This window comes from Bombina bombina, chromosome 1 (assembly GCF_027579735.1).
Source record: "Bombina bombina isolate aBomBom1 chromosome 1, aBomBom1.pri, whole genome shotgun sequence".
NCBI lineage: Eukaryota > Metazoa > Chordata > Amphibia > Anura > Bombinatoridae > Bombina > Bombina bombina.
Window position 1 is genome coordinate 1360474112 of NC_069499.1, and position 22912 is coordinate 1360497023.

General features: G+C 39.7%; 1 protein-coding gene across 2 annotated transcripts in view; it reads left to right on the forward strand.

Moving 5' to 3' along the window:
- The window catches only part of PYGO2 (pygopus family PHD finger 2), a 54851-nt gene extending 33395 nt beyond the window's left edge, over window positions 1-21456 (forward strand). For both annotated transcript variants that reach the window (XM_053703636.1, XM_053703644.1), the window contains exon 3: window positions 18556-21456. In XM_053703636.1, coding sequence (XP_053559611.1) covers window positions 18556-19614 — 1059 coding nt within the window. In that variant the 3' untranslated portion in view covers window positions 19615-21456. The remainder of the gene's footprint in view (window positions 1-18555) is intronic.
- The last annotated feature ends 1456 nt before the right edge of the window (window positions 21457-22912 follow it).

Below are 22912 nucleotides of genomic sequence, written 5' to 3' on the forward strand. Positions count from 1 at the left end.
AAAGCACTGTTTGGAAAGAACAGTCAAATACAGAGCAGCACAGCAAAGTGGCAGAGCATTGATTGATGAATGGCTCTTCTGGCTTTTCAACCTACCCCGAGCCTTTCCCAGTCTGCAATGCAGTGACTATAATTTTGATGTTAGACCAAGAGACCAAGGAAACAACATTTATTCAAGAGATATTTTAAAAACTTTGAAAAATTTTCTTTTTTTCTCTGCAGCTAATTTTCAAAGCAATTTTCAACTTTTTGCATTATATTATAAAGCTTTAAAAATATCTTTATCCTTCAGTTAATCAACATATTGCAATGAAATTAATTTCAAAATGAACTGCAGAAATATTATCACTTGGTCGCTTCTTCAGAGGAGACCTAACGTTTAGAGCATACACTGCAGCAGCGGTTTACTCTCTCTTTCTCTCTCTCTCTTTTTTACTCTCTCTCTTTTTTACTCTCTCTCTCTTTTTTACTCTCTCTCTCTTTTTTACTCTCTCTCTTTTTTACTCTCTCTCTTTTTTACTCTCTCTTTTTTACTCTCTCTCTTTTTTACTCTCTCTCTTTTTTACTCTCTCTCTTTTTTTACTCTCTCTCTTTTTTTACTCTCTCTCTTTTTTTACTCTCTCTCTTTTTTACTCTCTCTCTTTTTTACTCTCTCTTTTTTACTCTCTCTCTTTTTTACTCTCTCTCTTTTTTACTCTCTCTCTTTTTTACTCTCTCTCTTTTTTACTCTCTCTCTTTTTTACTCTCTCTCTTTTTTACTCTCTCTCTTTTTTACTCTCTCTCTTTTTTACTCTCTCTCTTTTTTACTCTCTCTCTTTTTTACTCTCTCTCTTTTTTACTCTCTCTCTTTTTTACTCTCTTTTTTTTCTCTCTTTTTTTTTTCTTTTTTTTTCTCTCTTTTTTTTCTCTCTTTTTTTCTCTCTTTTTTTTTTTCTCTCTCTCTTTTTTTTCTCTCTCTCTTTTTTTTTTCTCTTTTTTTTTTTTTTCTCTTTTTTTCTCTCTCTCTCTCTCTCTCTCTTTTTCTCTCTCTCTTTTTTTTTCTTCTCTTTATACTACTACATCGTTTTATTTCTAATCAAAGTATTTTGTGGAGTATAATAAACAGCATTTTAATAGTATTTTAGTGGCATACCAGTGTGGATACTGTTAAACACGCTGGGGATCGAAATAGACTCAGATTCTTTATAAAAACGCCATCCGGTCTGCTCCATTTAGCTAGATAGCTTTCCTCCCCCCTCCTATCTATCACAAGGGGACACAAGAGATGCAAACCGGTCTATATTACAGATGAAAAAGTTTGCCGGTGGGGGAAGCACATCTTAATGCTGAATATTCCGGATTCATATCGATTGAGGTTCTACCAAGTGAGTGGCCATCTGTCTATGAATGTTCGTCTGTCTCTAATGCTATAACATACTGTACCCCAATCTGGCTTTTTTGTGCACCCCTTCCCTCTTCTACCTATATACATACATACATACATACATACATACATACATACATACATACATACATACATACGTTCAGAAGGTATATGCACTCTCACCACCGTCCTGCAACTGCCAGGGTGCTCTTAAGGAGTATATAAACAAGAGTAAAGTGAAGCACTCACTGGACTTCGAATATCTGTGTTCATTTTTTTTTTTTTATTTGTGACGTTTCGGGACCTCAAACGTCAGAAGAAGGGACGTTTGAGGTCCCCGAAACGTCCCTAATAAAAATTTTTTAACACAGATATTCGAAGTCCAGTGAGTGCTTCACTTTACTATTTTGTTTATATACAGTGGATAGAAAAAGTCTACACACCCCTGTTAAAATGTCTGGTTTCTGTGATGTAAAAAAATGTGACACAGATAATTTCAGAACTTTTTCCACCTTTAATGTGACCTATAAACTGTACAACTCAATTGAAAAACAAACTGAAATCTTTTAGATGGAGGGAAATAAACAAAAAAAACCTAAAATAATGTGGTTATAAATGGGGATGTAGCTGTGTTCAGAATTAAGCAATCACATTCAAAATCATGTTAAATAGGAGTCAGTACACACCTGTCATCATTTAAAGTGCCTCTGATTATCCCCAAATAAAGTTCAGCTGCTCTAGTAGGTCTTTCCTCACATTTTCTTAGTCACATCCTACAAAAAAGCCATGGTCAGCTGAGAGCTTCCAAATCATGAAAGGGATCTCATTGTTTAAAGGTATCAGTCAGGAGAAGGGTACATTTTTTTTTTTCCAAGGCATTAGATATACCATAGAACACAGTGAAGACAGTCATCATCAAGTGGAGAAAATATGGTGCAACAGTGACATTAACAAGAACTGGATGTCCCTCCAAAATTGATGAAAAGACGAGAAGAAAACTTGTCTGGGAGGCAGCCAAGAGGCCTACATTAAAACATTAAAGGAGCTGCAGGAATATCTGGCAAGTACTGGCTGTGTGGGACATGTGACAACAATCTCCTGTATTCTTCGTGTGTGTATATGTATGTATGTATGTGTGTGTGTGTGTGTGTATATATATATATATATATATATATATATATATATATATATATATATATATATACACTCCCATCACAAAAAGGCACCTGCTGGTCTGTATAAAATATAGCATTTATTTCAATCCATCAATAACAAGACATAACTTTTCGGTGTACTGTTACACCTCTGTCAAATGTCAAAGTAGGATCCAAAAAACACGTAACACAACATACCTTCACCCACCTTATACACACAATAAAATAGTTTACTCTACCGTATCGGCGTGTCACTGCCAATCGGCTAACGCCTCGTTACCATAGTAACCTTTACACAGAAGTGTAATTATTCATCAACTTGTAAGGATATCACTGTATAATAATTAGCAAAGAATGCAACGCTTCAAATAGTGTTCCACTTTAGCGACTTTCAGTGGCACAACACGGTACACAGCATCATGTGGCCCTGTGATATCGTTAGACTGTCGCCATTACACATTTCACCCATTGATTCAGCGTACGCATCATATCCCATTACTAAGAGGATAATTACACTCGGTGTAAAAACATTTTAAAAAACATATCAAAACAAAACTATATACATCCCATTGGAATAATATGTATGCACAGTATAACCATTTCTATTATGTAAGACAACCATAGTAAATTTAAGATATTAACCGTCTAAATGACACATCCCTCTATTCACCAATTATTATTCCCTTCATGCCACCAGGAGTATAGGTAGAAACCCGTGGGTACCCACTAGAACAAACATCCATGTGGATCCACATCAGGTATTCACTTCCATCCAGTTTACTGGAATATGATGCTGTATGAGTCCAGTCATCGGTTATTTAGTGTAAAATGGCCCAAAATCAAGGTAGGTGTTTAATCCTCTTGGTATCAAAGTATGGATCCATTTAGTTTCCATTTGTAAAAGCCTTTTAGCTCTATTACCCCCTTTAACTAGCGGAGGAACATGGTCTATCAGCATTGTTTTAAGACTTGATACGTCACCGGTTGTTCTTGCTGAGGGCCTCCCGGATGGCACAACGATGATTGGCCATCCTATCCCTGAAGCTTGTAATTGTCTTTCCGATGTAGACCAGAGAGCATGGGCAAATGAACATGTATATAACGTGTGCTAGTACATGTTAACCTATGGCGGATGGTATAACCCGAGAAGTTTTTTTCACTTTCTGCAATGAGATACTTTTTAGTGATAATTTTTCTGCAGTTCATTTTGAAATTAATTTCATTGCAATATGTTGATTAACTGAAGGATAAAGATATTTTTAAAGCTTTATAATATAATGCAAAAGTTGAATATTGCTTTGCAAATTAGCTGCAGAGAAAAAAAAGAAAATTTTGTAAAGTTTTTAAAATATCTCTTGAATAAATGTTGTTTCCTTGGTCTAACATCAAAATTATAGTCACAGCGTTGCAGACTGGGAAAGGCTCGGGGTAGGTTGAAAAGCCAGAAGAGCCATTCATCAATCAATGCTCTGCCACTTTGCTGTGCTGCTCTGTATTTGACTGTTCTCTTCAAACAGTGCTTTGATCTGGCTGAACTATGTGAAATCGTCCACGGTGCAGCCAGAGCACAGGACTGTTTGAACTGAACAATCTGATGTGGAGCAGCACTGCAAAGCAAAAGCGCTAACAGTTCCTGTGTCCTATTCTTTCTGCAGACATGCTGCATTTTCTGCAATGACATCTTAGATCACAGCATGTTCTGCCTTGGGGGATATAACGCTTATTAGTGTGGGGATGTTGGAATGTTTTCCCTCTCATGCTGAGGAAGGGGTGAATATCTTGAAATGCCACACTAGTAAAATATACTATTTGTTTCAAAACCAGAAAGTGCTTATTTCTTGCTAATCTATTATTTCTATTTTTGCACCCTGGTGCCTACCTGACCAGTTTGGTGACAGTACTTTTGTATACAAAGATATGTGTGTGTATGTATGTATGTATATGTATGTGTGTGTGTATATGTATGTATGTATGTGTGTGTGTGTGAATGCCCCGAAACGTCACTGCCTAATAAGTGTGCTGTGATTAAATCCAGTGAGTGCTTATTATCTGATCTAAATATATATATATATATATATATATATATATATATATATATATATATATATATATATATACACACACTACTGTGCAAAAGTCTTAGGGCACCATTAGGTTTGTTGTTTTAGCAAAGTTTTAATGTTCATTCATAATCATTTTTTGGTCTCTTTATTATGACAGAAATAGAAAATACAGGAAATATGTACACAAAGTATGAAAAACACAATTTTCAGCACAAAAGGGCGTCTTCAGGCAAGTCAGTATTTAGTGTGACTTCCCTTGGCACTAAGCACATTTTGAACTCTTTTGGGGAGACTGTCCTGGAGTTTTTTGAAGTTATCTTTTGGTATATTATGCCAGGCTTCTTTCAGCACTTCCCAGAGTTCTTCTTTTAGATTTAGGTTGTCTTTTATTTCTTTCTCTGTCCAGGTGATCCCATACTGCCTCTATAATATTCAGGCCTGGACTCTGTGGAGGCCAGTCCATGACTGTCAGTGTTTTATCAGCTGTTTTTCTCTCCAAATATGATTTGGTGTGCTTGGGATCGTTCTCATGCAGAAAAATAAAACCATTTCCAATCACGCACTTCCAGAAGAAATGGCATGGTGAACAAAAACCTGTGTACTTTTCAGCATTCATGATCCCATCAATTTGGACACCATCGCCAACACCACTGGCAGAAATGCAGCCCCAAACCAGGACAGACGATCCACCATGTTTCACTGAAGGCCGCAAGCACTCATTCTTCCATCTCTCTCCAACTCTTCTTCTCACATATTGTCAACAATTGGACCCAAAAATTTCAAACTTGGAGTCGTTGCTCCGTAATACTTTTTTTCCACTGATCTTCATTCCAATCTTTGTGAGCTTTAGCATATCTTAGCCTTTTCACCCTGTTCCCCTTACGGAAAAGTAGGTTCTTAGCTGCTACCCTTCTACAAAGACCATTCAAGTTCAAGCTTTTTCGGACTGTAGAAGCTGTCAGCTTGGCATCCTGATAAAGCTGCCAGATGGCCAGGTCCTTGAGGGACTTATTCCTGTATCTCAAAGAAGAAACTCGGAGAAACTTCTCATCAGATTTTGAAAGTTTTCTTGGCCTTCCAGTCCTTCTTTTTTTTTTTTTTTTTTTTTATTGTCCTTGACCTCTCCCGATTCATCAAATTTCTTTATAACAGCTTGAATACCACATCTTTAGTATCCAGTTTGCTGATTTCCCTTTGAGAGTGACCTTGCTGATGCAAAAGTATGATTTTATGTCTGTCAAATTCTGTGATCTTTGGTATTTTGAATGGAATGATGTGATTGAAAGTTGTTCTTATTATCAAGCTTCCAATGAATTAAACTTCTACTACATGTGTATGTAATGCTTAAAGGGATAGTTCAGTCAAAATTAAACTTTCATGATTCAGAGCATGCAATTTTAAGCAAATTTCCAATTTACTCCTATTATCAATTGTTCTTTGTTCTCTTGGTATCTTTATTTGAAAAGGCTGGAATGTAATCTTAGCCTCCAGTCAATTTTTAGTTCACCTACCCAGGTGCTCAACCAAAAATGGGCTGGATATATGCTTACATTCTTTCTTTTTTAAATATAGATACCTAGAGATCAAAGAAAAAATAGGAGTAAATTAGAAAGTTGCTTAAAATTTCATGCTGTATCTGAATCATGAAAGTTTGATTTTGACTAGACTATCCCTTTAAGCATGTCTTGCACAAACCTGGTGTAATAGACTTTTTTCACAGCAGTCATTTTGACATGACATAGTAGGACAAATACAGGTGTTGGCAATCACATTAATTAGTATTCCTTTCCATTTTGGTTTATGAGAGCCAGGTTCCTGCTATTGCTCAAGTGTAAGGGGAGGTCACACTAAATACTTGTCACTTTAGCCTGTAGAAACATTTTTTTTCTTTCTGTTTTTTTAATACTGCATACAAATATCTTGTATTTTCTGGTTGTATTCTAATAAAGACTGCAACATTTTATTATATGGTCATTATACCATTGCCAAAACAACAAATCTAATAGTGCCCTAAGACTTTTGCACAGTACTATGTATGTATATTCAAAAAATAGGGAAAGATATATCAGTATGTATATCCACACTATAACGTGTTGAGGATATAGAGGAAATACCATATGGGTAAACTCGGCAGATGGTTGGACTGCAAATGAGTTTTGGTGCAGACCCTTTTATCAAAAAGAAAGAGGAAAATCAGTATTCACAATAAAATCCTGAAAAAAGAGGGAGAGAGAGAGATTAAAATTATGGTGGAGATAAATGTCTCAAAAAAGTAAATCAATAAAAAATTGCATAGCAAATTAGCACATCTAGGCAAGTATCCCCGCTTGCTTTTCCCCAGTAAAACACCATATACTTTGTTACCAATACACAAGAGGATTCTGTGTAAGATATGCAAATTAGATACGCAAGATCTCAGACTTTTTGCTTCAAATACTGTTTTAGTACAGCGATCCCTTAGTAGGGTTAATGCAGCAAATTAAATCACTGATATATATATATATATATATATATATATATATATATATATATATATATATTTTTTAAAAAAAATACACATGAAAATATGTATGTATGTATATATATGTATGTATATATATGTATGTATATATATGTATGTATATATATGTATGTATATATATATATATATATATATATATTACACACACACAAATATTATGATTAATTAGTCAGGGGTTAAAGAGTTGGTAGTCCACCCGATGTTAAAGATAAAAAAAAAAAAAGTCCAATATCTAGGTCGTCCTAGACCACTGAGAGCAGAAAGAGGTGAAATCACACAAGGTACATTAATCAATGTTGCTTTTTAACAAATGCATGTTATAAGGATTTAGAGAGAGGCTGTATAGGATCAGATGCATATATTAGACTATACCATCATCACAAAGGCATTATGATTTAATAATTACACTCACATGATTTCTTGTACTCACAACCATAGGTTGGTTCACTTTGAGATTGGTTGTCACTAATTGATTGGGGATGGGATTTATGGATATTTAGCCCCTTAACGACCAGCACCATACCGTGTACGACGCTGGTCTTTATGTCCTTAAGTACCAGCGACGTACCCTGTAGGTCGCTGCAGTCCTGGGCCTCTCCCTGCCACGATCTTGCTCAAAATAGGGAGATTGCGCTATTTATGCATGCCCCACGAGTGGGGCACTGCAGAAATAGATTTGCAGAGTTACCGATGCAGAGAGGGCCACTCTGTGGCCCTCTCTGCATTGGACAGTGGTGGTATCGATCGTTGGTGGGTGGGAGGCTAAGGAGTGAGGTGGGTGGGCGGCCCAACACTGTAGGGGGCGGGAATGGGTGGAACCGCAAAGCCACGCTATAGGGATAAATACATAAGTGCGTCATTGAGGGAGGAGGGGCAATGAGGGCTTTCCTATGTGGGATCAGTTGACAGCAAGGAATCTGGGAGTGGGAGGGGGGTAGGGTATTGAGTAGCTACACTACAGAAAAAAATTGTATTTTAATTTAAAAAAAGAAAGAAGAAAAAAAAAAAGCCTAATTTGCAGCAAACTGGGTACTGGCAGACAGTTGCCAGTACTTAAGATGGCGGCAAATAGTTAGAGGGGGGGAGGGTTAGAGAAATGTTTGGGGGGGATCAGGGAGGTGGGGGGATACTACCCTGCAGAAAATATAAAAAGAAAAAAAAGGAGACTTTTATTTTAGTACTGGTTAGGGCTGGGCGATATGGGTGGGAAAAAGAATTGCGATTCAATCGCGATTTTATTAAAAATTACTATAACACCTTCATTTTTCAATAAAACGTTTATTTAACACTACAGAATCTTACTGTACATGTTTCTCAATGGCCAATACACTCTTGGAGCATAAAAATACAAATCACAAAATAGTTAAAATAAAATTAGCTAGTGCTACCTGTGCTGTGGTTACATAGTATAAAGTCCCTTTATTTAATAGTACACTACAGAATCTTACTGTACATGTTTTTCAATGTCCAATGCACTCTTGGAGCATAAAAATACAAACCACAAAAGAAGTTAAAAAAAAAAAAAAAAAAGTCAGTAAGGCACTATAAAGTATTTGTACAATACTTTATTGCTCACAACTTTGAGCTGTCCCACCGCCACACCACTGATTGACCACCCCCACACTACTCCCCAGATGACTCCCACACACTCTTCAATCTCTTCCAAAATGGCCGTTTCGCGTGCATTCTCAGGTCCGCCCACGGCCGCACACTGGTCTGCCACTCATCCTCCCTCTCCGCCTCCGTTTTCAGGACAATCTGAGGATTAAAAAAAAATAAATAAATTGCGCACTCTCACGGTTTTAAGACCACGACGAATAATCGTGCACCCTAGTACCGGTGTTCTATTGAGAACTCCAATACATCGAAAACTCCAATCTCATATCGCTTCCGGTGATTCCACACATCTGATTGGTCCATGTCTCAGTGAATGACAGGATTCAGATGAGCACTGTAATTGCTTATCTTCACTATTTTGCCTCCGCCTGGGAGGTTCAATGGGAGTGAAACCCCCCTTGTTAACCTCATTCCCCAAGGTTTACTTGGGGTGTATGCCAGAGGATCGGCGGTGCGCCCCCAGTACAGGCAAAAACAGATAGTAAAAATAGAAGTAATTGGAAGTGATGTCGAAGTTTTCAAGGAATTTGAGTTCTCGACAAAACACTGGCAAACTTTATGCCAGTACTTAAGATGGGGGTGACAATTGTGGGGGATGGAAGAGAGCTGTTTGAGAGGGGTCAGGAAGGGATCAGGGGGTGCGATGTGTCAGATGGGAGGCTGATCTCTACACTAAAGCTAAAATTAAACCTACAAGTTAACTAACCCCTTCACTGCTGGGCATAATACGAGTGTGGTGCACAGCGGCATTTAGCTACCTTATAATTACCAAAAAGCAACGCCAAAGCCATATATGTCTATTTCTGAACAAAGGAGACCCCAGAGCAGAATTTACAACAATTTGTGCCATGATTGCACAAGCTGTTTGTAAATAATTTTAGTGAGAAACCTAAAATTCTGAAAAAGTGAACGATTTTTTTTATTTGATCGCATTTGGCGGTGAAATGGTGGAATGAAATATATCAAAATGGGCCTAGATTGTCTACTAAAAAAAATATTTATAGTTTTGATAAATAAATATAAAAAAGGCTCTATTTCTGTTTAAATGTAGTGAGGGCAAAAATGCTCTGGTCTTTTGGGGAAGTTTTTGTCTGAAATGCCCGGTCCTTAAAGGGACAGTCAACTCCAGAATTTTTGTTTTAAAAGATAGATAATCCCTTTATTACCCATTTCCCAGTTTTGCATAACCAACACAGTTATAATAATACACTTTTTACCTCTGTGATTAACTTGTATCTAAACATCTTCTGACAGCCCCCTGATCACATGACATTTTATTTATTATCTATTGACTTATTTTAGCCAATTAGTGCAGTGTCTGCCACAACTCACGGGCGTGCTCACAATGTCATCTATAGGGTTTACCTGAACTAGCTCTCCCCTGCTGTGAAAAGCAAACACAAAAGCATGTGATTAGAGGCGGCCTTCAAGGGCTTAGCAATTATCATATGAGCCTTCCTAGCTCTAGCTTTCAGCTAAAATACCAAAAGAACAAAGCAAAATTGGTGATAAAAGTAAATTGGAAAGTTGTTTAAAATTACATGCCCTATTTGAAACATGAGGTTTTTTTTTACTTGACTGTCCCTTTAAGAGGATAACACCTACTTAAATCCCATACTATAATGTAGCATAATATTGTGGCGGCTGAATTCCTAGCTTTATAAATTAACCTACTTATGTTTGCATTAAAGTGTCATTATTTTTTTGATTTAGCATCTCCATTATAGTTAATTATGTTATCACTAATAAAGACAATAATTCATACATTTGATACAGCTATATCATTTATAAAGCATAAGAATTTCTAATGATATTCAAATTGTACTTTCCTAGAGATTTGTCAGTGTCACAACTTGAACAGATACTTCAAAAACAAATGTCAATGACAGGCCATGTTTTCCCATATTAGATTTTAAATATGCCAGTCATTTGTTTCTCATAATCTCCTGTCAAATATGGATAATCATTTCTTGGGTTTAAGTGAGGGCTGCTGTGTGTTGCAGATGTCTCTAGCAGTGAAAGGTTAGATTATTGCATGCTTCTGTGCTCTCAGACTTTGTTTTTAAATAATGGTTTTAGAATATTTCTGGTGTAATGTTGGAATTTGTCAGTAAGTGGCGCTGTTATTAGTAGAGCAGAGCTTTCCAAACTTTTCATGTTGGTGACACACTTTTTAGACCTACCTCATTTTGCGACACAGTAATTCAGTTGTACTAGCGAACAGGAGGTTAAACTAACTTGTATTAAGAGATACGGACACATACATAAATTATATATTAACAAAATGTATTTACAAGTAACCGTATGTAAGTGCAAGAATGAAAAAAAAGTTTAACACCAATAGCTACTTACTATTTTAATGTGATGAACAGTTTCTGAATATTTGGTGTAATATAAGATAAAGACACTCGCATTTCATCATCAAGCATTTTTAAGCTTCCACTTCCTATCCATATATCAAGAGCAGGAGCAGCAATGCACTAATGCACTAGCTGCAAAAAAATAAAAACACTTTGACTTCTGACTTCAGCTCAGCGTTTAAGCTGCTGCCCTCAGAGCTCTACGAGTCTGACTGACTACTGCCCGGTGCCCGCGCTGTAAACACACTGCTGTACCACTCACTGACTTAACATGCAGTCACAAGCCGGTTGAGGAGACTAAACGTGCAGTCAGGAGCCAATGTGCCGCCAATGTGTATAGTTTCAGTTCCCGCTAAGCTGCGCCAATAGGTTAAGATGAAATGTGACCCACTAGATATCAATCACGTGTCAACCATGTGATATGCATAGCAGGCAGGCAGAAAGTCGGAAATAAAAAGAAAACTTAAAAATTTTAAATTTAAAAAAATTAGTGCTGAAGCAGGGACACACCTACACACTGCCGCTGACACACTGTGTCACGACACACAGTTTGGAAAGCACTGCTCTGTTTAGTAACACCCTGGTTGCTTCATCTCTGTTTACCCCCTAAAATGATGAAACTCCATCTAAATAGTTTTTCATTATCACCTTTTGTCTATGAAGATAATAGTTAAAGGGACACTGAACCCAATTTTTTTTCTTTTGTGATTCAGATAGAGCATGCAATTTTAAGCAACTTTCCAATGTACTCCTATTACCAAATGTTCTTCATTCTCTTGGTATCTTTTTTGAAAAGCAAGAATGTAAGTTTAGATGCTGGCCCATTTTTGGTGAACAACCTAGGTTGTTCTTGCTGATTAGTGGATATATTCACCCACCAATAAACAAGTGCTGTCCACAGTTCTGAACCAAAAATGGCTGGCTCCTTAGGTTAGATGCCTTCTTTTTCAAATAAAGATAGCATGAAAATGAAGAAGAAATTATAATAGGAGTAAATTAGAAAGTTGCTTGAAATTGCATGCTTTATCTGAATCACGAAAGAAAAAAAATTTGGTTCAGTGTCTCTTTAATCATTTTTATTCCTTTGCGACTAGAATAAAAACAAGCTATATTGTTGTTGCCAAATATTTATTATCAATAACATATAATAATAATTTATTTTGCAAGATATGACGAGTCCACGAATTTCATCCTTATGGGATATCGCCTCCTGGTCAGCAGGAGGAGGCAAAGAGCACCACAGCAGAGCTGTATATATATAGCTCCTCCCTTCCCTCCCACCCCAGTCATTCTCTTTGCCTGTGTTAGTGATAGGAAGAGGTAAAGTGAGGTGTTAGTTTAGATTCTTCAATCAAAAGTTTATTATTTTAAAATGGCACCAGTGTGTGCTATTTTTCTTAGGGCTAGAGCTTCTGGCTTTTCAGCAATGGACTGGGGAGATTTTTATTATGCTACGCTCCCAGCTCCCATATTGGTTGCTGCCCTGCTGATGGTCTTAGCAAATATTATCTAAGACCCTGTTTGTGCCCACAGATGTGCTGGAGGTGAGCAAAAGTAACATCTTCATTGTGTGGGACAGCTTCATACTGCATTCAGCATTGAGGTATGTACAGTCATTTATTTCTGGTGAGACTGAAGTATCTCAGAACAGACTGGCACTTATTCCCTGTACAGGGAGGGGGTAATCGTTTTGCACAGGGTCAAGTTATGTGCGTAAGTATTCCCTTTTTTGTTGGGATAATCAGTGGCCTAATAAAGGGTTAACCGGTGGCTATGTTTTTTATGGGCTTGACGCTGGGAGATTGTGGCATGCGCAGCAAAGTGTTCTCTCTTTAACTTTGGCAATGATAGTGTGTTTTTCTTGTCAAGGGGGCACATTGATGGTTCGAGGTAATTTTATAAGATACCGACATGTTTATTTTCCATGCGGTTCTTACTGTAACCGTGGACTTTAGTTGCGCCCACGATGGGCGGGGCTTCGTTTTGCGTGCTCAGACGCGCATTTACTATCCGGATCCTGTCTTGGAGCAGCATGTATTTAGGCTCCGGTGTGGGGGTTAATTTAGGCCTAAATTGATTTAATCGGTCATACACTTACAGTAAAAGTTTTTCAAAGTGTTAGGGTGCTTCCAAATTATTGCATCTTTATTGCGAAGCAGCAAACGCATATACAGTACACCCGTTTTTCAGCAACTTTTATAAAAGTGTTTGCTTTTTAAATTTATCTATTTATTTTAAATTTCAGGAAAAAACGACCAATATTGCTATTGCTGGTTTGTTTGTCATGGCTGAACTTACAGGAAAGTACATGTTCTATGTGTTTAGATGCCAATGTGGAACCCCCTATTCCTTTTTGTCCCTCATGTACTGAGAGGGCTTTACAATTTAAAGAAATTTTCTTTAATACAAGTATATCTAAGGATGCTTCTCAGACTGATGAGACTCGGGGTATGCCGCAACTTTCTCCTCAAGCGTCACAACCTTTAACGCCCGCCCAAGCGATGCAGTGTTCTTCAACTGCGTCCACTTCATTCACTCTGCAGGATATGGCTGCAGTTATGTCATCCACTCTTACAGAAGTTTTATCTAAGTTGCCAGTGTTACAAGGCAAACGCAGCAGGACAGAGGCCCATGTGGTCCCTGCGACTTCTGATGCTTTAATGGCTATCTCCGATATACCTTCCCAGGGCTCTGAGTTGGGGGGTAGCGAGGCCCTGTCTGAGGGGGAATTGTCTGACTCAGGAAGTGCATTGCCCCCGACAGATTCGGACGTCATGTCTTTCAGATTTAAGCTTGAACACCTCCGCCTCTTGCTGCGAGAGGTCATGGTGACTCTGGACGACTGTGACTCTATTGTGATCCCACCAGAGAAATTGAGCAAGATGGAAAAATACTTAGAGGTCCCTTCTTATTCCGATGTTTTTCCGGTTCCTAAGACAATTTCGGAAATTATTGCAAGGGAATGGGAAAGACCGGGTATCCCGTTCTCCCCTTCCCCTATTTTTAAGAAAATGTACCCTATAGCTGACACTGTTCGGGACTCTTGGCAGACGTTCCCTAAAGTGGAGGGAGCCATTTCTACCCTGGCGAAGCGTACGACTATTCCTATTGAGGACAGTTGTGCTTTCGAAGACCACATGGATAAGAAGTTGGAGGGTCTTCTCAAAAAACTCTGTTCATCAAGGGTTTTTATTGCAACCGGCGGCCTGCATTGTAACAGTCACGACTGCGGCTGCTTTTTGGTTTGACGCTCTAGAAGAGTCTCTTAGAACTGAGAGCTCTTTAGAGGAAATACAGGACAGAATTAAGGCCCTTAAGCTGGCTAATTCTTTTATTACGGATGCTTCCTTTCAGATCACCAAATTAGCGGCTAAGAGTTCGGGATTCTCCATCTTAGCACAAAGAGCTTTATGGTTAAAATCTTGGTCTGCGGATGTGTCCTCTTAAACCAAGCTTTTGGCTATTCCTTTCAAGGGAAAGACCCTATTCGGGCCTGATTTGAAAGAAATCATTTCTGATATTACGGGAGGTAAGGGTCATCTCCTCCCTCAAGACAAAACATCTAAGCAAAGGGGACGACAGAGTAATTTTCGTTCCTTTCGTAATTTCAAAGGACTCCCCCCTTCCGCTAAACAGGAAGGGAATTATTCTCAAACCAAGCCCACCTGGAGACCCAACCAGGCTTGGAACAATGGTAAACAACCCAAGAAGCTCGCTGCTGCTCCCAAGACAGCATGAAGGGACGGCCCCCGATCCGGGACCGGATCTAGTAGGGGGCAGACTTTCTCTCTTTGTCCAGGCTTGGATAAGAGACGTTCAGGATCCCTGGACACTGGAAATCGTGTCTCAAGGGTATCAGTTGGAGTTCAAAAATTCCTTCCCAAGGGGAAGGTTTCTTCTTTCACGATTGTCTGTAGACCAGATAAAAAGAGAGGCGTTCTTACGTTGTGTAAAAGACCTCTCCACTTTGGGAGTAATTTGTCCCGTTCCAAGACAGGAACAGGGGCAGGGGTTTTACTCGAATCTTTTTGTGGTTCCCTAAAAAGAGGGAACGTTCCGGCCCATTTTAGATCTCAAGAGTCTAAACAAGTTTCTCAGAGTTCCAGCCTTCAAGATGTAGACTATTTGGACAATTCTTCCATTGATCCAGGAGGGTCAATATATGACTACCGTGGACTTAAAGGATGCATATCTTCATATTCCTATCCACAGAGATCATCACCTGATGTTTGCCTTTCTGGACAAATATTTTCAATTTGTGGCTCTTCCTTTTGGGCTGGCCACGGCACCCAGGATCTTCACGAAGGTTCTAGGGTCTCTGCTGGCGGTTCTCAGGCCGCGGGGCATTGCAGTGGCGCTTTATCTGGACGATATTCTGATCCAGACGTCTTATCAGCTGACAAAGTCTCATACCGACATTGTTCTATTCTTTCTAAGGACTCACGGGTGGAAGGTGAATCTAATTTCACAGGCAAGGGTTCCTTTTCTGGGAACTCTAATACACTCTGTATCCTCTGTATCCATGAAAATCTTTTTGACGGAAGTCAGAAAGTTAAAGATTCTGAATACATGCCGATCCCTTCAGTCCAATCCTCGGCCATCAGTGGCTCAGTGCATGGAGGTAATTGGATTGATGGTGGCGGCAATGGACATCATTCCGTTTGTTCGTTTTCATCTCAGACCTCTACAACTGAGCATGCTCAGACAGTGGAATGGAGATTATGCAAATTTGTCTTCTCAGATAGATCTGGATCAGGAGACAAGGGACTCTCTTCTTTGGTGGTTGTCGCCGGATCATCTGTCATAAGGGATGTGCTTCCACAGACCCTCATGGGTGATAGTGACAACGGACACCAGTCTACTAGGATGGGGTGCAGTCTGGAATTCCCTGAAGGCTCAGGGTGTGTGGACTCAGTCGGAGTCTCTACTTCCAATCAATATTCTGGTGTTGAGAGCAATATTCAATGCGCTTCAGACTTGGCCTCAGTTGGCTTCGGCCAAATTCATCCGATTTCAGTCGGACAACATTACGACTGTGGCTAACATCAATCATCAGGGAGGAACAAGGAGTTCCTTAGCGATGACAGAAGTATCCAAGATAATTTGGTGTTCGGAGGCTCACTCTTATCTGTCAGCAATCTACATCCCAGGAGTGGACAACTGGGAAGCGGATTTTTTGAGCAGACAGACGTTTCATCCGGGGGAATGGGAACTCCATCCGGAAGTCTTTGCCAACCTGATTCTCAGATGGGGCAGACCGGAGCTGGATCTTATGGCATCTCATCACAATGCCAAGCTCCCAAGATACAGATCCAGGTCCAGGGATCCTCAGCCCGAACTGATAGATGCCTTGGTCATTCAACCTAGCTTATGTGTTTCCACCGTTTGCTCTCCTTCCCCGGGTGATTGCTCGGATCAAACAGGAGAGGGCTTCGGTGATTCTCATCGCTCCTGCATGGCCTCGCAGGACTTGGTATGCCGATCTGGTGGACATGTCCTCTCTGCCACCGTGGAAGCTTCCATTGAGGCAGGACCTTCTCATTCAGGGACCCTTCCATCATCCAAATCTAATTTCTCTGCAGCTAACTGCTTGGAGATTGAACGCATGATTTTATCTAAGTGAGGGTTCTCTGATTCGGTCATTGATACCTTGATCCAGGCACGTAAGCCTGTTACTAGAAAGATTTACCATAAGATATGGCGTAAATATCTTTATTGGTGCGAATCCAAGGGCTACTCATGGAGTAAGATTAGGATTCATAGGATTTTATCTTTTCTCCAAGAAGGATTGGAGAAAGGGTTATCAGCAAGTTCCTTAAAGGGACAGATTTCTGCTGTATCTATTTTGTTACACAAACGTCTGGCAGATATTCCGGATGTTCAATCGTTTTGTCAGGCTCTGACTAGAATCAGGCCTGTGTTTAGACATATTGCTTCTCCTTGGAGTTTGAATTTAGTTCATAAGGTTCTTCAAGGGGTTCCGTTTGAACCTATGCATTCCATAGATATTAAATTGTTATCTTGGAAAGTTTTTTATTTTTGGTTGCTATTTCTTCTGCTCGCAGAGTTTCTGAGCTTTCGGCATTACAATCCTTACCTTATTTTTCATTTCGATAAGGTAGTGTTACGTACCAAACCTGGTTTTCTTCCTAAGGTTGTTTCCAACAAAAATATTAATCAGGAAATTATTGTTCCATCATTGTGTCCGAATCCTTCTTCTAAGAAGGAGCGTCTGTTACATAACTTGGACGTGGTCCGTGCCCTGAAGTTTTACTTGCAGGCAACTAAAGAATTTCATCAATCATCTTCATTATTTGTTGTTTTTTTCTGGAAAACGTAGGGGCCAGAAAGCTACGGCTACCTCTTTCTTTTTGGCTGAAGAGTATCATGCGTTTTGCATATGAGACTGCTGGACAGCAGCCTCCTGAAAGAATTACGGCTCATTCTACTAGGGCTGTGGCTTCCTCATGGGCATTTAAAAATTATGCTTCTGTGGAACAGATTTGCAAGGCTGCAACTTGGTCGTCTCTTCACACTTTTTCCAAATTTTCCAAATTTGATACTTTTGTCTCGTCTGAGGCTGTTTTTGGGAGAAAGGTTCTTCAAGCAGTGGTGCCTTCCGTTTAGGTTCCTGTCTTGTCCCTCCCTTTCATCCGTGTCCTATAGCTTTGGTATTGTATCCCATAAGTAAGGATGAAATCCGTGGACTCGTCATATCTTGTAAAAGAAAAGGAAATGTATGCTTACCTGATAAATTTATTTCTTTTACGATATGATGAGTCCACGGCCCACCCTGTCATTTTCTAAGACAGGTCTTTATTTTTGTTAAACTTCAGTCACCTCTGCACCTTGGCTTTTCCTTTCTCTTCCTAACTTCGGTCGAATGACTGGAGTGGGAGGGAAGGGAGGAGCTATATATACAGCTCTGCTGTGGTGCTCTTTGCCTCCTCCTGCTGACCAGGAGGCGATATCCCATAAGTAAGGATGAAATCCGTGGACTCGTCATATCGTAAAAGAAATAAATTTATCAGGTAAGCATAAATTTCCTTTTTTCTTAGGTTTGTCTAAAAAATGTTCACCTTTTGAAAATAAGCATTGTACGACTCTGGTCTATTTGCTTTGCTTGCAATTTATTTGTCATACTAAGCCGTTCTTGGGATATTTACCTTTTATTCTAATAAGCAGCACTTTAGGTTTATTTGCTGTAGGCTAATTTTGTTATAGCGGTAAATGAAATTAACTGCTTTTGTGTTATTCAAATAGGGCCACTCCTATTAATATGTTGCATAGTATACTTGATTTCTTAACACCTAGTGTTCAGTGAAACAATACTTTTGAAGCATTTATCTTTGTCTTGTACAATGTAGTGTTAATGTTCTTAAACTTATTTTCCATACAATACTTTTTTTTTATTTTTTTATTTCTTGTCAATTGTTGAAATTGATTTTTGTGATTTTTCTGTGCTTTGTCTTTTTCAGGGTCCTGCGTACTCTCATCTATCAGAGTTTGCTCCTCCACCCACACCAATGGTTGATCACCTGGTAGCCTCTAATCCCTTTGAAGATGATTTTGGTGCACCTAAGGTCAGCGCATCATCCTCTCCTTTTCTGAACAACCCAGTGCCATTTGCAAACTTCCGTATGCAGGGGGGCATGCCGCATCAGGTGCCCCCTGGTTATCCTGGAGGTCCTCAGCCCATGAGAAGGCAGCCTCCCCCCTTCCCTCCAAATCAGATGGGTCCTGGGTTTGGGATGCCTCAGAACCCAAACTATGGACAGCCTGGCAATATGAACTTTTCCAACCAGCCTTTTAACCAAGCCATGGGACAAAGCTTCAGCCCACCTGCCGGACAGATGATGCAGGGACCTGTTGGGGGTTTTGGGCCAATGATGTCACCTAACATGGGTCAGCCACCTAGAGGGGAGATGGGGCCCGGACCTGTATTGAACTCCCCTGGGGGTCCTCCATTTTCTCAAAGGTTTGGTTCCCCAGGTCACCCCTTTGGACAACCTTCAATGCCTAGACCCAGCCTTCCTCCAAACACTAGCCCGTTTGCTGGGGCTGACCAAAACTTTCCCCCGGGGGTTGAGGATCATGGCAAAAATATAAATCCGCCCAGCAACACCTTTAGCCAAGAACAGCATGTAGGCTCTCCATCTGCTGTTAACGGTAATCCACCAAACTTCACTCCAAACAGTGCCCCAAGGGGTAACAGCAGCACTCCAGAAGTAAATAGTATCCCACCCCCCAGCAAGCCAACAGGTAACTCTGGACACCAGCCTCCCCTAGGACATGAGTATCTTTGTGGAGCATGCAAAAATGAGGTGAATGATGATCAGGATGCCATCTTGTGTGAGGCCTCCTGCCAAAACTGGTTCCACCGGGAGTGTACAGGAATGACAGAAAGTGCCTATGGCCTTCTCACTAGAGAAGCCTCTGCCGTATGGGCCTGCGATTACTGCCTGAAAACAAAGGACATCCAGTCTGTCTATATCCGGGAAGCCATGGGGCAACTAGTTGCTGCAAATGATGGGTGAGAGCAGCACTAGAAGTCTCAATGTGTTTACTCAGCTTTAACAACAGGTTTCCTCAGAATTCTAGAACAAGCAAAAAGGTGAGGAGAGGTCACGGTGGCTTTACAATTTATATTTGCTGACACTGGTGCTGTACAGATAAATATTGGACAGCTCAGTTGTTCTTGCATTACAGTTTTGGGCCAGCAATCCAGCGTTAAGTTAAGCCTTCAAGAACAAGGCATCAAGCAATGATCCTTCTTACACCCCTGAGATTCTTCAGTCAAGCTGCTGAAGCAGTAGCATCTGTACTTATTTTACAGTGAAAGACAAGATGTTCCCATTTGAACATGTTAAGGTCAAGCTCTTTTTGTTTGTACAGAAGCGCAAAATAGTCTTTCTCTTGTATGTATGTTTGTTTTTTTGTTTTTTATAATGTGTATGATTCCTTATCTTTCAGACCTCCATATTTGTGCCCATTGTTAGCTGTATAGCAGTAATTGTGCAGATTTGTTATACTCTGTACTAATGCTTATCCCCTTCATCCATGAAAAGCATTTTGTAGAAAACAGACAACAATGGTGGCCCATAATTGACATTATCACCAAGCCAATGGCAGAAGCAACTTTTTTTGTGGAAGGGCGGTTTCTGGAATAGGTTCTATAAGAACGCACCATTACACTTATTATGAGCACAATTTGTGTTCATTCATTGCTATGTAACACTTTGATCACAGTGGCTGTTTAGTGCTGTCCTACATTCAAGACTGTGGAAGAAGTGCTGAAATAAGACATTTGTTAGTATCTCTTGATTTTTTGTTACAAAAAACTTAGTACTGTGACTGAGTCTTAATTGGCTGTTTGAGAAAAGCATTTGTAAAAAATAATTTAAAAAGCCATTTAAGACACTCCATTTTTTTTTTTTTATTATAAAAGATTAAAAATTAAGTATGTTGTGCAGTTCTAAGTAGCAATAAACATATTCCCTGCTCTCAAGCACACTGTCAACATTTCTGTCACCAATAATTCTGCCTGTTGCATAATATCAGACTCATTTTGCAGGAAAAAAAGTGTCTGCTGCTTCTTCCACTGGGTATTTAATTTCCAGTGAACAGCAGAAGAAAACATACATTTTCTATAATCCATCATTGTTGTATAGATCAGCTGTACAGAATTTTCCAGCGACAGTTTGCATACTACCTCATGTAAAAATTGTGCAAACCAGTAGCGAAAGCCTCCAGGATTATGTAAATAGAAGATTGTCAGTGTGAATAGGGCCTATGAAAGTTACCCGCCAGTCCACAAACGGTTGTCTTCACGTGTACAAACTCTATTGAAAAATCTTTTGTGAAATAACATAATGCCCACCTATCATTGCTTCAATCTTATTGGTATGTGGAGGTTTATCTAAACAAATAACTAGGTGCTCTAAGCAGCGTTGTAGTCGCTAATCAGAAGTCAATAAAGATGAGCACTTTTATTCGTCATTACTAGGTCTTGCGGTCTGGTGAATAAACCATGGTGTCCTTTCATTCTCAGTGGATAGTGCATTAAAAACGTGTTTTGATATTTGAAATAAGTCATCCTGTTCATCTGGTCTTACCCTGCCACATGTTGATGCAGTACATGTTAAATTGCAGGATGGCTATCCCTGTCCTGATGTGTTATTAATATGAAATGCTCATTCTGGCCTGATAAAGAGAACTCACAAGCAAGAGGGTGACAACTGCCACAACTCTGTTCTCTGATAGTGTAACTGTGGTTGAATGTTTAATATTATCTGCACTGTGCGGATGTCTGCCACAGTGGGAATAATATTTTTTTTATTTGTTAAGTACCATCTCAACATAAAACTATTTCAAAACAATTGTTTATGGGTTTTTGTTTTGTTTGTTTTTCCATGGATTTTATGAAGGGAAATTTTCAGTGGAGCATGGGTTCCTAAAATGTTACTTCTGGGTCATAATATTGTGTGAAACCTATAATGAACCTCTATGACTGCTTAGATAAACAATGATGTATAGTTGAACAATGTATATGTGAGTAGGATACTTATATCAGTGGTTTTCAACCTTTTTTTTTTTTTTGCAGTGGCACACTTTTTTACATAAAAATATCCTGTGGCACACCACCATCCCAAAATTTTACAAAATACATACATGACATATTGACATTCATTCAGAAACCATCATAATGATTGTCTGTGAATGAATGTCAATATGTCATGGTTGTAAATGATGCCTGATGAGCCTGTCACATAATATTATTTATATATATGTCCCATTCAAACGCAAATCCTCATGTGCTTATTTCTCCAACATAGGTGTGTCCGGTCCACGGCGTCATCCTTACTTGTGGGTATTCTCTTCCCCAACAGGAAATGGCAAAGAGCCCAGCAAAGCTGGTCACATGATCCCTCCTAGGCTCCGCCTTCCCCAGTCATTCTCTTTGCCGTTGCACAGGCAACATCTCCACGGAGATGGCTCAGAGTTTTTTGGTGTTTAAACAAGGAGTTCCCTGGCGATGGAAGAAGTGACCAGAATAATTCAATGGGCGGAGACTCACTCCTGCCACTTGTCTGCAATCCACATCCCAGGAGTGGAAAATTGGGAAGCGGATTTTCTGAGTCGTCAGACATTTCATCCGGGGGAGTGGGAACTCCATCCGGAAATCTTTGCCCAAATAATTCAATTGTGGGGCATTCCAGACATGGATCTGATGGCGTCTCGTCAGAACTTCAAGGTTCCTTGCTACGGGTCCAGATCCAGGGATCCCAAGGCGACTCTAGTGGATGCACTAGTAGCACCTTGGAGCTTCAACCTAGCTTATGTGTTCCCACCGTTTCCTCTCATTCCCAGGCTGGTAGCCAGGATCAAACAGGAGAGGGTATCGGTGATCTTGATAGCTCCTGCGTGGCCACGCAGGACTTGGTATGCAGATCTGGTGAATATGTCATCGGCTCCACCGTGGAAGCTACCTTTGAGACAGGACCTTCTTGTTCAAGGTCCGTTCGAACATCCGAATCTGGCCTCACTCCAACTGACTGCTTGGAGATTGAACGCTTGATTTTATCAAAGCGAGGGTTCTCAGATTCTGTCATTGATACTCTTGTTCAGGCTAGAAAGCCTGTAACTAGAAAAATCTACCATAAAATATGGAAAAAATATATCTGTTGGTGTGAATCTAAAGGATTCCCATGGAACAAGATAAAAATTCCTAAGATTCTATCCTTTCTTCAAGAAGGTTTGGAGAAAGGATTATCTGCAAGTTCTTTGAAGGGACAGATTTCTGCTTTATCTGTTTTACTTCACAAAAAGCTGGCG